The sequence below is a fragment of the Rhea pennata genome, chromosome 1 (assembly GCF_028389875.1).
Source record: "Rhea pennata isolate bPtePen1 chromosome 1, bPtePen1.pri, whole genome shotgun sequence".
NCBI classification, from domain to species: domain Eukaryota; kingdom Metazoa; phylum Chordata; class Aves; order Rheiformes; family Rheidae; genus Rhea; species Rhea pennata.
This window is the reverse complement of record NC_084663.1, coordinates 189939650-189956425: the sequence shown is the minus strand read 5'-3', so window position 1 is coordinate 189956425 and position 16776 is coordinate 189939650. Positions and strand designations below refer to the sequence as shown.

At 41.1% G+C, this 16776-nt stretch overlaps 2 protein-coding genes across 3 annotated transcripts in view; one reads left to right on the top strand and one right to left on the bottom strand.

Annotated features, from left to right (window-relative positions):
- The first annotated feature begins 681 nt into the window (after positions 1-681).
- On the top strand, positions 682-7868 carry RFXAP (regulatory factor X associated protein). The gene is made up of 4 exons (XM_062582761.1): positions 682-721; positions 1264-1778; positions 3524-3631; positions 6642-7868. The coding sequence occupies exons 1-4, from the start codon at positions 682-684 to the stop codon at positions 6750-6752; spliced, it is 774 nt and encodes a 257-aa protein (XP_062438745.1). The 3' UTR covers positions 6753-7868.
- Positions 7869-14661: 6793 nt separating this feature from the next.
- Positions 14662-16776, bottom strand: part of SMAD9 (SMAD family member 9) — a 43074-nt gene continuing 40959 nt past the window's right edge. For both annotated transcript variants that reach the window (XR_009957314.1, XM_062567105.1), the window contains exon 8: positions 14662-16710. Coding sequence is in view for 1 of the 2 variants with exons in the window: in XM_062567105.1 (XP_062423089.1) it covers positions 16705-16710 (6 nt within the window). In the remaining variant the exon portion in view is untranslated. The remainder of the gene's footprint in view (positions 16711-16776) is intronic.

Below are 16776 nucleotides of genomic sequence, written 5' to 3'. Positions count from 1 at the left end.
ACAACACGGGATGCACGAATTCCATAGTATCACTTCTCACTGAAGTTCTTAGTAGGGCATGTGATATTAAAATACAAGATAAGGGCAAAAGCAATTCTTGCGTGTAAACAGAATATTCATTTATCTTAACAATGACAGGAAAAGGGAGCTATGTTGACTCATACTGGAGACTAAAATGGGTTTTCTGTAACACTGTTTTTTGTATCAGAGGATAAACACACATTTGCAAATGGAAAGGCCAACACTCATGAACACAAGCTAAGAAAAGTGGAAGAACAGTGGGTGATCAACGTCACTTCTGGGACACTGGGGCACTTCTGTGTCACTGAGACTTCTGTAGAGTTTGGAAGATTCAGTGCCTGTGACACATGAAGAGGAAGCAGAAGGACAAGTGAAGGTACGCAAGATACTTGCAGTACATGTCCAGTTTTTCTTGGAATACAATGTGAGACCTTTCCAGTAACAGCACTGGGTTACTGAGTGCAAAAGCAGCTGATAGTACAAACATAGGATTCAATTACATGGCAGAAATAAAAATGTTTACTTAGGCAGAGTATGTTTTTAACGGGGAGAGTGGGACTAGCCATCACACTTCCACCAAGACCTGCACCAAGTGAAGGCTGGACTGGGAGAAGCACCTGTTGATGGTGAAGTGGACAGCAGACAGTCACAGCTGCTCACATGAACTTTGCGACAGGGCAGAACCACCACGAAGACAAAGGTACACGAAGGAGATACCTAATACGGACCAAGGAAAGCCCATAGTTCAGTGAAAGGGGAGGTAAGGAGTGGAGAGCGCTAAGGCCACGGCGGGCAGTAAGCCATGGAGAGGACAAGTGGCACAAGAGGCCGAACTGCACCGGCCACGGTGACGGCCGGAGCGCGGCGACACAACCGCGGCCCAGGCACGGCGCTCGCGGAGGCCGCGGCAGGACCCGGCGAGGCGAGCGCGCCTGCGCCCGCCCGCGCGCAGCCGCCGCGCGCGGCGAGCAGCCGCCAGCGCCCGCCCGGGCCTGGCAGCTCCGCCGGCAGGCGGCGCCCGCGCGCGGCGCGGCCCGAGCACGTGACCCGTCGCGGCCAACGGGGCCGCCGCGCCGCGCCCCCCACGGCTCGCCCAGCCCGCGCACGCGCACTCCGCCGCTCCCCGTCCTCACCGGCGGCGGGCGGCGCGCCCCGCGTGCGCAGCGCGCGTGCGCGGCCCGCCCGCCCGTGCGGGCGCGCTTGGCGGCGGCGCCTGCGCGGCGGGGGCGGCCGCGGCGGGCGAGGTGAGCGGCGGCGGCGCCCTGCGGGCCAGCCCGGCGGCCGCCGCCGCCTCCTGCTCCGCCTCCGCCTCGCCGCCGCCGCAGCTGGCGCTGCTCGTGATGCAGCCGTGCGGCGGCGGCGAGGAGGAGGCGGCGGCAGCGGGGGGGGTGCTGCCGCTCCCGGGCGCCGACCCGTCGCTGCCCGCCGCCGGTAGCGGCGGCCTCATGTTCTTCTACGAGCTGGGCCCCGGCGACGGCGAGGCCGAGGCGGGCGAGGAGGGCGAGGCGGCGGCGGCGGGCGGCGAGAGCACGGCCTCCCCGGAGGAGCTGGAGGAGGAGGAAGCGGCGGCGGCGGCCGGCGGCGGCTGCAAGAGCTGCACCTACCAGGGCTGCAGCGAGACCACCACGCAGGTGGCCAAGCAGCGCAAGCCCTGGATGTGCAAGCGGCACCGCAACAAGATGTACAAGGACAAGTACAAGCGCAAGAAGAGCGACCAGGCCCTGGGCGGCGGCGCGGCGGCCCCGCCGCGGGCCGAGGTGAGGCCGGCGGCAGAGGCGGGCACATGCCGCAGAGCAGCGCGGGGGCCCCGAGATGCCGCCTCTCTCTGTTTATTTGTTTTATTTAAGTGCTTATTTAAGTGTTCAGAACACCGGTAGCCCGTACTTGCTCTCGCGTGCTTGACTTTATTGTGTTTGTGGGGAAATAGAGATTGTCGGTGGCAGAATTGATGATGACGTTCAGCTTTTTAAATAGTTTTTCGGTTTGTGAGCCAAGATAGCGTAGTTTGTGATGGTTCTTGCTACTAATGAGCTAGATTCTGAGACCGTGTGCTTAGAGGAGCTAGAGAGAAACTTCTGAGGGTGCTGGCTGATTTGTGCTTGAATGGACAAATATAAAATTGTGACTATCAGAAGGAAAAAAAAACTTGCAGTTTAATCTCAGCTTTTTTTACCTGGCATAAATTGGCGCTCCTACTAAGGAATCCTTTTTGTCAGTATAGCTGTTTCTGGAGTTTTGTGACTGTAACCTGGGAGCCGATCCAACTGAAAGCTAACTATCAAAAAACATTTTTCCTGTTTTTTTTCCCCAAAAAAATAATTAATCGTATTGGGATCCCACCAAAAATCTTTTTGCCTAGCATCTAATCTCCAGAGGTGCTATTGGCAGCAGATCCTGTAGAAGTCAGAAAGAGGACAAGCCGTAGAATACTTCTCACAGCTTCTCTATGTTTCAGCTCGAGTGACTTGATGAGGCAGATCTGGTTTTGGGTGTATTATGTAGTTCTCAGCAGTCTCTTCCATGTATTTGTCCTGGTCTTCTGTTGAACACGTGTAAACTCTCAATAGCCTTAACAGTGATGACAGTATTTTGTGGGGCCGGAGTTAGGTTAGGTTAGGTTCCTAACGGACGTTTATCTTTTGCTTCTATGGAGAGGATTGAAACAAAAGATACTGGGATACATTTTTTGTTTTTACCTGAACCATTTCAGGTAGAAGGAAAGTATTGATTTTTTTTATTTGTTTTTTGATGGGAAGTAGCAGGAAGGCAAGAGGAAAAAGTTTAAGATGTCAAAGAAAGCAGTAAGTTGTGAATTTAATACAGATAGAATTCAAAATTATAACTGAAATTGTCAAACCAAGGGTGTTTTCTTTTCAGCAGGTTCTAGAGCTGGATTAGGAGACTAATCTAGATCTAATTCATGTGATTGTACAAGGAACAAAACAAACTTATGAATACGAAGCATGTAGATTTTATTGTCAGTCATCTGTGACTTTGACAAATTCATACTAATATTCTGAAGAATTTAAAATGAGCAAATGGAGCACTGCTAATGCATGTTTTTCTTGTTTCATCTGCCTGCATATTTATTTTGCTATTAAAAGAAAGTAGTATTGTCATTCCTACATACTTGCAAATGTAAGATAGTTCTCCTGCTGGCTAGAGACTGGGTTCTGTTGAATGATTTTGTTTTTAAGAAAAGTAATCAATAAATTAAACTCTTAACTATTTCTACTAATTTAGTTTTGCAGTGTAGAATACTATTTCAGCTACATTTGCTGGAGTAATATTCACTGTGACGATGGAATAGTGAAAATAATGTGGGAAAGAGAAGAGGCTAATTCTCAGATATACTTTCATTCTGGTACTGTTACGTCTCCCTCCAGATTAATAAGGCAAAGAGATCCTTTATTCTTTGAATTTTTCAGTGATATAAAGTAAATATATCATTGTATTGGACTGTATAGTCTCACTTCTCTATTTTGTATTTTTTAATGTCCAGGATTGTGTTGAAGGTTCAGTTTCTGTCACAAAACAGAGAACGGGATCCATTGGAGATCGTCCAGCAAGACCTACTCTTTTAGAACAAGTATTAAATCAAAAGAGGCTGGTAAGTTCTGTTTTCTTGGAGGTTTTGAACTTAAACCAATAAAGGCAGCATAAGAGCATTTCAGTCAGTTTAATGTCTTTTCATTACATGTGCAAATATTCAAATCTAAAATACACTGTGCAACAGATGTTTCTCAACCTCTACACAGGGAATAGTAAGATGACTAAGTTTCTTGATCACTGCCGTATTAAGTGAATTTGAATATTTAGGCAGTACTGAGTGGGCAAAGTTGATTCTTTAGGGTAAATAGTGTTTACACTGTAACTGAGATGTTTTTAATGAAACTTTTCTGTAAACTTTTGGATAAACTGGTCATGGTCTTTCAGGTCTGATGTAAACTTTATTGTAGTGTGTTTTAAAAGTCTTGGATTTGTTATCACACTTAGAATTGCATGTATATATTGTTGGTAAAACCATCTGACTGTAAAAAAGTTCTTGTGTTTGTAGATGTTATGAATGGCATATGTCTTAAGTTTTTTTAATGTTTCTGTGGCTCCTGTAAGTAACTTTGAAGAATTCAGCCAAATGAAGGGAAGTAATTTGGTGCTCATTGTTGTTTTGGCTTCTTCATTTTAACTCTTTCTACTTTATCAGGTTTTAAAATCTCCTTCCTCCAAAAGCCAATAGAACTATTTGTGTATTCTTTCTGTTAGCTGCACAAAGCAATGTAACAGTCTTCACTAAATTGCTATTGTACTCTTCAGAAATTTGAAAGTAAATCTTCAAGGAAAAGTCACAGAACAGTATAATTTTCTTGAATACTTTCTCAGTGAAGGCACCTGTTTAATGTTTATTTCTAAAACTTTGAGGAATATCTTCAGTTGATCAATTTTAACAAGAAAAAAAAACCCTATGTAATTTATTGTTTTACATTATCTGTTCTTCATGCCATGCTTACTGAGTTGCCCCTGTCTCTTGCTGATCGTATTTATATGGCTTTTAATTAAATTCGAGAAATTACGTATTAATGAAGTAATATTTTTGTAGAAATATTGTAACCAGAAGCTCTTAATGTAAGTAAGTGTTGAGGTTTTGAACAGTTATGACAAGACTCTTCAAGAACTGAGATTTCCTTGCAGCATTCTGGGGAAGTGAGATTCAGATTCCTCTTGATCTGCTGCCTCCTCTGCCTCCTCTGACTTGATTTCTGTTGTTCATCATTATTCCTTCTAGAACTACTTATTTGTTTCATGTATATCTGCACAACATAGGACTGGGGTGTTATGTAATGACCTAGAAAGAATTTCCATAGCTTGCTTACATCCAAGGCCTGTTGCATGCCTATACATGAAAGTTCCTGCATGTTGATAGCTACTTGCAGGTTTTATCACTTAGAAGTGCAAAGTACTTTGTACTTGCCATAAAGTTAAAATAGGCACAGAGGAGACAGTCCCTAAGGTAATTAATATTTGTAACTTTTTTGTATGTTGTATTAATCTCTGTGAGGAGTGGCTTCTGTATACAGCCTATGTGTGCCTGGATATGCAACTGGGATTACATTGCAGCTTTCACTGAATAGAAGTGTAGAAAGCCAAGGCAAGAGGTGCAAGAAGCAAGGATTTGTGGAGCTGTGGATAGGGAGGCTGCTGGTGAGAAGTGGCAGCTGCAGTAGGCAGTTTTGAGGGATTTCCGTTGAGAACTCCGAGGCCAGCCTCTCACTTCTGGGGCTACCACGGTTGATGGGAGCAAATGGGTGAAGGTGCACTGAAATGTCATATAACACCAGTATATAAAGAACTACTTAGTGCAGAACTATCCTGTGCAATGATGCATCTGAAAAAGCTAGTGTAAACTATGGGGAAAAAAAGGCCACTCATCCTTTCGATAAGCCTGTTTTGTTAGTAACTGTTTTCAGTGATCCTCACTTATCTTATTCAGTGCTGCTGGAGGTTTAAGTTATATACAGAATTTTTGTTTTCACTTGTAATCTCTGCAAAGTTGTCTCCCAGTAACTTGCAGTTTTAGACTCTGTCGTAGAATTTGCTGATTCTTTTGAATGTGAATCTGGATTTCAAAGTTGCAGTGCTGTAAACTCTTTGGTTACATCAGTGAAATGGCTGTGCCCAATGAACAACCAAACCAGAGAATTAATCTTTTTTGCATTAATTTTTGAATGGATAAATTACCGATACAATTTGCTATATGGCCTCACAAACACGTACTGCCACTGTGCAGGACTGAGAATGAACAGAGTTGGACTACAGACTGCAAATGCTTAGGCTGTTTTTAGCAGCACTGCTGGCAAATGTCTATCCACAGCTTTAAGTTTGTTTCTCTGGTTGTGCTTTTCATTTTAACAATTTTCTGTTCATTCAGTTTCATCTAAGCTGGTTTAAGAGGAGTGTACTTTTAAAAGCTCATTCACAGTGATAGTAACTTCCATTGTCTCTGAGCAGTGGAACTTCTCAGCTGTATTTGTCTAATCAGTTTTAATCATTTTTTTCCATTATAGGCTAGACAATGAGCTTTAGATACTTTTGTCTTCTAACTAAAGTCAAAAAGGTTTTAACGTCTTGCTTTTGGCTGGACTGGTGTTCTGGAAGGTTGGGAAATTACAGAATGCTCAGTGAACGTAAGCTTTGTTATCGTATTTTTGAAACATCTGCAACGGAGGATATGGAAGTCAGCTCAAAACTGAAGCATAATCAAAAGTTGTTTTTCTACCAAAACATAATCGAAAGGTGTTTTTCTATATGTCCGGAGATTACTTCTATTTGCCATCTTGTATGTTTTTCGTAATGTGTGTTATTAAGTTCTAAATCTGCTTTCAGTATGTGCATGAATGCTGCTTCTGGTTATCTCCTGATGTCATGAAACAGTTCTTGGTTTTAGAGTTCTGACTTTGACATGTTTTTGTGAGCATGTTTTGTAATTCTTTAGCATTTAATTGAACTCTCATATCGGCAATCTGCAAATTGATTATATTACAATATCTTTCTATTAAATCAATGTGATATGTACTTAGTGTCCAAATTCTTTAATGTAAAATCCACTTTTTTCTTTCTTCAAGTCCCTTCTAAGAAGTCCAGAAGTGGTGCAGTTTCTACAGAAACAACAGCGACTACTAAGTCAACAGGCTTTGGAACAAAGGCAGCAACAGTTTCAAGGAGCTTCTGTGTAAGCAGAAAGATTAATGATCTACAGATGAGTCTTATGCCGAAGGAGAAATGAGAGATGTATTTTATAGAAATGCAAGAATATCGATGTTAAAAAAGGAAGATTAAAGTTGCTGCTGCTATGTGTTTTTTTTACTTGTTTCTTGTTTGCACTTTTGAGGTTTGAGCTGCTTGTGTGTCTGCAAATTTATGAGCAAATTCAAAGGAATCTGATTTTCCATTCTTTTTAAAACTTCATTTAATGTTTTCATATAGAACTCTGTTTATATGAGTAATGTTTAGCTGTACACCCTTTTCTACCAAAGTCTTCCACTAAATTAACATTTTTCTGTAAGATTTACTCACAAGTCACTCTTTGATGACAATCACTGAAAAAAGTCAGTTACTTTCTGTGGAAGTTGTGAAATAATCCCAGATTTAAACTAGTCCAGTAGCGTGACCTAATAGCAGTTGCTGGGATTTGAGAAACTTAAGTGCACTAAGAATCTTGCACTAGAGTTTAAAGACAAATGCCATCCGGAAATTGAACCAGTGACTCTTGAAAAGTGCAAATCAGGTGATCCCATTGCTATATATTCATTAGCTACAAGTTGAGGTTTGAAATGCTTCACCATTCTGCATAAAAATTTGCAGAGGGCCCAGTCCGTGCAGAGCATGTAAAGGAATTTGTGTTTAAAAAGCTCCCAAAGGGTTAAATGGAAAAAAATGTTTTTGAGAAGAATTAGAGGTGGAAAAAATATGCAACTGAGAGTTGGACCTTACTTTGAATTACTGCTAAGGACCAACCTCTTATACATGAAATTATGTAATATAGCATATTTGTTTAAAAATGAGTAACATTTTCATTTGTAAGTGAATGAGTGGAATTTTAAAACTTTTGAATGGAAAAGAGCAAATATATCTGAAATGCAAAATGTAATTGTACTTTTTTTTCCTTTTTGAAGTCTTTCCCTTCTGAAAAGTATAATTAAGACCTTTTTTTTAATTAAAATAGCTGGTATCTAATCAGCTCAAGTGCTGGACTTCTCAGATTTTTAGCCAGTTAAGATGAACTTGCAATTGATTTGATTAAGAATCCAAACATATTTGTAGGAGTTGAATCCCAACTTTTTTTTTTTTTTTTTTTAAAGAAATTTTAAAACACATTTCCAAATAGAGGCTGTTTGAGTGATTGAGGTGGCTATTAATGTACTACTTTGATATTGCAATAGTTTGGTCCACTAGGGAATATCTGTTGAGGAGTATTTGCTAGTCTTATTAACCTTATAAGGTGTACTTTGTAGACAGAAATTGTTCAGTAAGTATTTATTGTATTTAGCATTGTGCAGGTAGGTTTTTTTAGGGAAATTCCAAAAACTTCTTGTATCAACACTTCTGGACCAATAAGTGTTTAAGTAAAATCTTTGTGTTTAAAAAAAAATCATTTTTCTTCTGTTACATTTGTTACCTATTACATGTTCCTTTTTTTTTTCTATACTAAAATGGCCAGCTCCGATAAGGTGCCATTAAAACTTTTGTGTTCCCAGGCTGTTATGTTATAAGAATAATTATTTCAGCTTTAAGTAAAATCAAGTTAGTATTTTCAGCCTGTCTGAATGTATGTGAAAAATTGAGAGAGTCAAATTACAGACAGAAGTATTTTCTGTTATTTTAAATGGTCAGAAAGCATGTGGAAAGACATCTCTGATTTAACTTCATTAAAAAAATGAAGTAATTTAAAGTACACAATTTGGTTCTTTTAGGAGTTTCACCTCTGGTTATTTTTCTTCTGTAGCTTTTCCAAGTTTTGATTCCTTTTTTTTTTTTTTTTTTTTTTTTTTTTTTTTTTTTTGGTTAATATAGCACTTGCCATTATTGAAGTTACTTTTTAAAGGAACAGATGTGGAAGTGTAGAACGCAGTATGCTTCCAAGTAAAAGTAAACTATACAAGATAGTATTCATTCTTATCAATTGTAGTGAAACACTTTAAGAAATCTTAAGTAGATGATATACCTTTCAGTGTATCTATTCAACACCTTTTAGATTGTCATGATACAGCTATCACTGTTTTTCAGAAGTGTATTTCAGCTTTCTAAATACTGTTTTTACATGTAAATTTGGAGTTCTCACCTGTGATTTATTGTGGGCAATTCAGAGATTCATGTTCATAATTATCCCAAAAATCAATATTCTAGTATTGCCTAACCCTGAATGCACCTTGACTCACTAGACACATCTGTCTTTCACTATATAAATAATATTTATAATGTTCTTAAATATTGCTCTAATTGTTTTTTCCATTTTATACCCTTTTCTCTGAAGTATCTTGTATCCTTTTTTTAAGTAGTCATTTGTAACAATTTCCTTTTCACTAACGTAATGGTGAACATATAGCCTTGCATTTTATAAAGCATACTTGCTTTAGTTATGAACTATGAGAATATAAACAGCTGGACTTGGTTCTCTATATTGTGGGGTGTACGTCCAGCACATATATGGTAGAATTGTTAGTTTTCCTATTTCTCACTAGTTTAAACTCGAGTCAGTTCATGTTTCTGCTAGCAGAAGAATGAGGTGCGCTACACGATGCTGACTGTTGCCTGATCTACTGCCAGCCAGAGGTGGAGACTTGGTTACAGTACTGCACTGTGAAGATGTCTTGTTGAGTTTAGAATAGTGTGTAAGTTTTGAGTGTCGTGGTCTGTTAGTGAAGCCTCTTAGTTTGGTACAACCTTGCATGCATGTAGCTGTCCGCATGTACACTGAGCTCTGCAGTTCCTGGGTTTGGGGATTTTACTTGTTGGGGTTTTCTGTTTTTTTTTTTTTTTTTTTTTTTTAGTTCATCTGCATCTAGATCAATTGCCTGCATCAAATGTAAATGTGGCTACAAAGCTTCTCAAGCATGTTAAAGACCTGGGAGGACTGGCCATTTATGAAAATATGATTTTTTGAATGCATATCCTATTACAGTGTTTTGGGAAGTAGTACATGATAGTGTGTGAAAAGACGTTCCCTTCTCTGAATCATTTGTGTGTGTGTTTTTTTATCCAGAGGAAGAGACTTGATAGATTAATTATGTTAAATAAACACATATAGAAAATGGAAGGCTAGAGCTGATGGAGCACTTGGGCAATTCAGAGATTCATGTTCATAATTATCCCAAAAATCAATATTCTAGTATTGCCTAACCCTGAATGCACCTTGACTCACTAGACACATCTGTCTTTCACTAGAGATTTTTGCATACTGCAGTGTTAGCTGTGGTGTTGTACCCTGCCCTAGCCTGAATCAGTTAACTTGTGTCTGTTTTGAACTGAGTTGTGGTGTAGGAACAGAAGTCTGGCTTCACAGAAGGAAACCGAAGGTAAGCATCATCTATTTTGGTAGGTGTGGCAGCATCTTAATGGTTTTAAAAGTCTAATCACTGGATTGAAATCCAAAGCCTAGAGCTAAGGCTCTGTGCTGTTTATGCAGAATAGTGGAAGAATTGGAAGACTTAGAAAAGTGATCTCCAATAACTGCATGGTAAGTGTGGAACTGCCCTCTCTGTAGCTGAGGAAACTCTGGGGAGCCGTTTCTGTTTTTTGTTGGTGGTGGTGGAGTTTTTTTGCTTTTTTTTTCCTGGGTTGAAGAGCAGGAATCTATAGCAATTCTTTGCAAAGAACAAGAAGCCCATGATGGGGAGGTAAAGCTGTGCCTCTTTTGTATAGGGGCTGTCAGAACATTTTTGTATAAAATGTGCCTTGATGTTATCTGCAGTCTAGGGTATTTGCTTCCCAGGGGAGTGGTGAGGATATTACTCCCTATTCCTTTTGAAGCTGGCCTGTGGAATAGATCTAGAGGGGAAGAGATGCACACAGATGCCTCTGATGCACCCATACATAAAGCCTGATATACCACTGATGTCAGGCTTTTGCTGAAGAAAGGAAGATTATTCTCTTCCTTGCATCTAACTCAATATAAAGTTAATAGCCTGAGCTGAGGGGACACCCAAGGTGTAATTTTTCTTTTATCGTTATTTATTTATTCATTTATTTACCTTTGCTAAACTTCGTGAGGTTCCTGTCTGCACATTTGTCCAGGCTGTTGAGGTCCCCCTGAACAGCAGCCCTGTCCTCCAATGTGTCTCAGTGCTGTCATCTGCAAACTTGCAGGGAGTGGACTCCATCTTATCACCCATGTCATTAATGAAAACTTCAAAGAGAACTGGCCCCAGTATAGGTTCCTGAGGGATGCCACTGGTAGCTAAGTTCCTGTTGGACTTTTTCTACTGATCACTAGCCTTTCAGCCTGTTTGTCCAGCCAATCTTCAACCCACTTCATCATGCACTTAAGCAGTTCATATGTCACCAATTTCAGTATAAGGATGTTATTGGAGGGGGAGGGGTCAAAGATTTTGCAAAAGTCTCCACTGCTCTCTCCTTGTCCACAGAGCCAGTCATTGCATTGTAGAAAGCAGTCAGGTTGATCAGTTCAGGTTTGTCCTTGGTTAACCCTTGCTGGCTGTTCCCAGGTATCTTCCTGTCCTTCACATTCCGAGAAACACCTCTGAAGAGGATTTGCTCTATAACCTTCAGAAGGACTGAAGTGTGACTGACCAGGCCATACTTCCCTGGATTCTCCTTGCCCTTCTTGAAAATGGATCTGATATTTATGTTTCCCTGTTATTAGGAACCTCTTCTGATTACCAGAACCTTCCGGAGATGATATAATAACGCCTTGCCAACACTGGTCAGCTCCAGCAGCACCCTGGAGTGCACCACATGGACTTTTCTATGTCCAACCGGTGTAAGTACTCCCTGACTGTCTTCCTCTCCTGTAAGTACTGCTTCACTCCCACAGGCTCTGCTAGCAGGCTTGGGGAACTGAGAGGACACAGGGTAGGCCTGACTAATGAAAACCAAGACACAAAAAGCATTGAGTACTTCAGCCTTTTCCATGTCCTTTGTTATTATGCACCTTGCCCCCACTGAGTAGTAGACCCAGATTCTCACTGGGAACATGAGGATGGAAAACAAAATGCAAGAGAGAAAGGCTGAATCTAATAGTCATATTGAGACTAGTAGCTTTCTAGGATGAGATTTATCTCAGGTGAGTGGTTTGCTCTGTTATCTGTCACAGTTTATAGAAACAGTATTTGGTACTCCTTTTTCACAGCAGTTGCTTTTGGCAGTTTATCAAGGAAACTTTCATATGCTTTCCTTAAACAGTGAGGTGTACAAGCAATTGGGAATCAGAACTTTGAACATCCTGTCAGTAGTAAGTTAAATAGGCTCATTTAGCTAGCACTTTTACAGCTCAACTATCTGTTATACTGCAAATGTGCTGAAGTCAGATTTTTTTTGTTTAGTATTAATTTGTTATCTAGATCCAAGGTAAGTTATAAGTCAAAATGACAAGTAGAGCTAATGGAAGTCCTTATCTAGAGAAACTTTTGCTTAGCATTTGCCACTGAAACAAGCAACTCACAAAAGCATTGTATTCTCCATGTCCATAAAACTTTGATGTATTTTTGGAAGCTGTAATGAAAACAAGTTAGTTGGTTCAGTGCAGCGATAACTGGTTGATATTCTGTCACCTGGATTAGTTCCAAATATAGATTTAACCAAAGATTCTGTGTTTTTATTCGTTTTGCTTTGGTTCTGCTGAGCTTTCCTTGTAGGCAGTGACAGTCACAGTGGCATGTTGACATTTGCAATTCCTAGCTTTGCACTAGGCCATGTATTTGTTAGAAGGTAGATGAAGCAGATGGATCTCAGGACCCAGAGAGATATGCCTGTCCCAGCCTGAAAGGAAGCTGCTACAGTTCCGAGTTCTCAGGTTCAGCCAGTAGTGAGGTGGAATAGTTATTCCTAATAGGTGTATGCATGCACAAATACACAGACACGCTACTGGCATGGCTGGCCACACAGTGCAACAAAGATGGCACCTTTACGAACACCAAGATGATCACCCCGCACTCACGCAAGCATGAACAGCACCAATGGCTTAATCCTCTTTCTCCTCTTCTGATGTCCTCTCCTCTTCCTCCACTTCACTCGTGGAATATACACAAATGCACTATGGGTTTTGCCAGCAGCTGGTGTTGGACATGCTGTGAATCCAGTAACTGGCCACCAGCCCCTGGTCTGCACTGGAGCTGCAGGCCCCCCAGGCTGGCACCTGGTTTCTCCAGTTGCTGGCTGCAGACCTCTCCTCGTACTTGCCAGCTAGTCTGGCTTGAAATTTGCTAGAGTTCACACACGCACGGTCTCAGAATAGAGAGTGCACCCAGACACAAGAGTCAGGAATAGCAGTCGATAGGAAGACAGGACAGGCAGACCTGATTAATGCAGCTAGCCTCTTTGTCTTTTTTTTCCCTGTTTTTCCATGATTGTGGAACACTCCTTAATCCACCTCAATGCTGCCTTTTCCCTGCCGTTTGTCCTTCACCGAAACATCCCATAATATTTTATACATTCCTTAAATTCTCTTAGACCATCCCATAATAAGTTTTACATGGTCCTAGCATTCTCTTCCCCATATGTCCCATAAGAAGTCCTATAGGCCTGTAGGCGTTAATCCCCTCTAGTTTTCATGGCTTTCCAAGGAGTGAGTCTCCTTCCTCGACTCCTGGGTGAGTTTCACATCCAAACAACAGTTTTGTCATTCCCCTTCAGTGGTTTTTTGGGGAGCAGCTGAGTCAGGGTGCTCCTTTCTCACCGGAGGATTACTGGTGTTCCTCCACCTCACATGGTTCCTCTGATCCTCATGGGTCTCCATGTTCACTGTGATTAGGTTTTAACCAGATAACGTAACAGTACTATTGTGGTGCGCATGCCTTAGCTTGGGAATTCTTAGATCAAGGAATCAAGGAATTGTATTTTATTTGAATGGTTTTATCAGGACAAGTTCTGTGACTAGTTTAAGAAAGATGAGCTTCAATTTCTTTAAACTACTTACCATACGTTAAGCAGACATTCTCGGAAGAAGGAGGATGTGGCTAAATTGAAGTCGGTGTGCTTTGACAGTGGGGCAGCACAGGGCAGGAAAGGTGCCCGGGGAGTGTTTGTTAGGACACTGATGAATGTGTTAGTTTGAACTAACAAATGAAACAGATGTTCAGCACAGCGCGGCCAAGCTACCCTGTATTTCTCATGGTTTGTAGTATTAACGTTGTAGAGGCTGGCATAACGTCAGATGTGCCGGTAACAGAGCTGTCCTGCTCAGGCAGTGTCAAATGTGCTTCCCAGATCGTGCGTGGACCCAGCAGGTGTCCACATCGTTCCATTATATGTATCCTGCTTCCTCTGTTACAGAGCACAAATAATAAATTGTAGGAAGATTAAAACTTGACTTCCCTAACAATGACTGGTAATATATATTACTATACCTTTGTTTTTCCTTGAGCAGTTCTAGACCTGCACAGCTGCAAAACGGTCTTCTCACTAGTGGCACACACTAGTGCACACTAGTGATCTACCCCAGTGCTTGTCCCAGGGCAGGAACAGTGCTCAGTGCTTTACAGGCAGTGCTAAGCGCCTGCTCGGACCAGTGCTGTCTCCTCTGGAAATAAGCCAAACATCCTCTTGATTCTTCAACTATACTGCAGGAAATTAGATGAGGGATGCATATAAAGTATATATATAAAGTATTTATAACATGCAGGTCTTATAGCGCTATAATTTTAAATGCATTTTATAGTGTTTACCATCCCATTCTTCTGGAAATGTTGTCTCATCCTGTGACCCTTACTGAGTAAAACCTCTGATTCCTCTTGCACAAGACTTATTTGTATGAATAAAGACTTTCTAATGCTCTTGTTCTCAAAATCATTAGGAGTCAGACTGGGACCAGTCTCTTGGGACCAATCAAGGCCAATCTCTTTCAAAGAGAAAAAGGAGGAGGGAATAAGAAAAAGCTTTCTCAAATCAGAAATAACTTTATTAACAGTAAAACACAAGACATGAATAATCCCTTTTACAATAGATTAATTCCAGCCAAAGAAAATGGAGTGTGTTAAAAAGTGTATCGTTAAAACATCAGAGTAAATATCTTGACTTCAGGATACTTCAAATCAAATGCAACAGGAGGAATGTTTGTGAAAATATCCACTTGATAAGCAGTTACTATATTTTTCTTGATATGAGAGGGCATGGGACTGAGTACTATGGAGCTGCCCTGATCTCCCAGGCTCCTGAAACTAAATACGTCTCTGAGATTTTTCATTCTTAAGAGGCAAGAGTCCAAGCAGCATTGTTTATACAGTTATCTACACTGTTTTAGCCTCACTTCCATCTTCTAGATGGTGAAGAAGTTTTGCCTTGATTGTGGTGGAAAACGCGAGGGCAGAATTGTTCATAGGCAGAAGTGATACTATTAGATCTTTGCGTACTCTTTGTGAGTTTTTTTCATTCAACCAGATTGTGATAGCTAGTACTTAACAAAGAAAAGCATTCCTTGCTCAAATCCACTATTTTTGCCCCTTTAATGCATAAATCCTTGCATGCTTATGGCTTCACTGACCCTCCCACAAAAAAAGGCCTGTTTCTTCACTTTGTTTTCCCACTGCACAGGCAATACCAAAATGAGGAATTAAATTGCTAACACTGCATTATCTGCAGAAAATATGCTGTGCTACATTTAACTTGTACTCAGAAAGTATTATAAATAATTGAAAAATGAACTCCAATTGCCTGAATAAATGAAGAAAATTTATCTAGATGTGCATTATCTCTGTTCCTCATTATGTTTGTTCCCTTGCTCTCTCATTTGCAAAGCATCTCATGGACATAACTGTGAATTAATAAGACGTAACACACTGTAGCATCAAAAAATCACTTTGAAACGGATGATGTGCTCACTACTGTGAAAGTGCAAGGGGTTAGAGTTTACCAAATGTTTTCTAGCTTTTCTTTGCTCATGAGGTCTCTATTTAAAATTATTTAACTGGTTGGTCTATTTCTTCCTATGCTATTCATATGCAATATTATTTGAGGACTAACACAGAATATAAAATAGCAGCATCCATGGATAATAAAAACACTATGACTGAAGATCTAAAAAATGTTCACAATTAGCTGCAAATGTTCACATTGGCTATAATGGAAGAGTAACAGACTCTGGAGGACATAGTGGTTTTGTCTAACTTGCCTTTTGAGACATGGCCTGCAAAGTAGATTAATTACCTGTACAGATAAGTACAGAACACCAAGTTTGCAACCATGGCCCAGGTGGAGCTGAGTGTGGCATCAGTATGGCAACATACCAAAAATGCAGCCCCAGGCAAACCGTTGGCATGGTATTTAGAGACTCCAGGATCTGATGTTGCACTATGCTCCTGGCCACCCTGGAGCTTCTCTGAGTAGACGATTGATACAAACTAAAGGCTGTATTTTGTGCTGGTGCACGACACGCGAAAGTCTGTCATCTGCACTAGAGACAAAAGGCAAATTCTCTCTGCTGACCAAAGACGTATTGCCCACTCGGGCTTTCTAGACCTTGCAGAAAGGTACAGAGAGAATGACTCCTGGAGCAGCAGTCACGAAGAAGACTTCTTTCAGTGATTGCAATGAAGCCTCCAAGCTGAGAAGCATTTTGTTCACAGATTTAAAGACTCATATAATCTCTCCCCCTACCGCAAGATGGGACCAACTCTACCAGACTTACCAGTCTACCAAACCAACTTACAGACTCTCAGGGATGGACACTTTTCATTCTTAGTTCTTTCATTCTTAGTTGTTATAAATGTTATTCCTTAAATAAGAGATCCAACTTTCTTGGGCTATGAGGGCTTCTGCTGATTCCATCTGATTCAGGATGCTAGACTCTCCCACCTATGCAGGAAGAGGGTTGCTTTTTTTGCAATGCCCAGGAAACCTTTATATAATCCGTCCTTCAGTCATGCAGTTGCTGGCCAGACTGCAATTGCATTTAGGGAGCATGCACCGGAAATGCTTGTACTGCCCTTGAATGGATGCCCAGAGCTGAACTCAGCATCAGTCCTGTGGAAAGGCAGAAGGTGATCTTACAGGACAGTCCCAGATGTAACCAGAGCCTACTCCCTTGAT

Bases quoted from the DNA above. Each gene is read 5' to 3' on its own strand.
- RFXAP (XM_062582761.1), top strand. From the start codon at position 682: ATGAACTTTGCGACAGGGCAGAACCACCACGAAGACAAAG. The intron at 1,779-3,523 runs GTGAGGCCGGCG...TTTAATGTCCAG, and splicing joins CGGCCCCGCCGCGGGCCGAG to GATTGTGTTGAAGGTTCAGT. The intron at 3,632-6,641 runs GTAAGTTCTGTT...TCTTTCTTCAAG, and splicing joins TATTAAATCAAAAGAGGCTG to TCCCTTCTAAGAAGTCCAGA.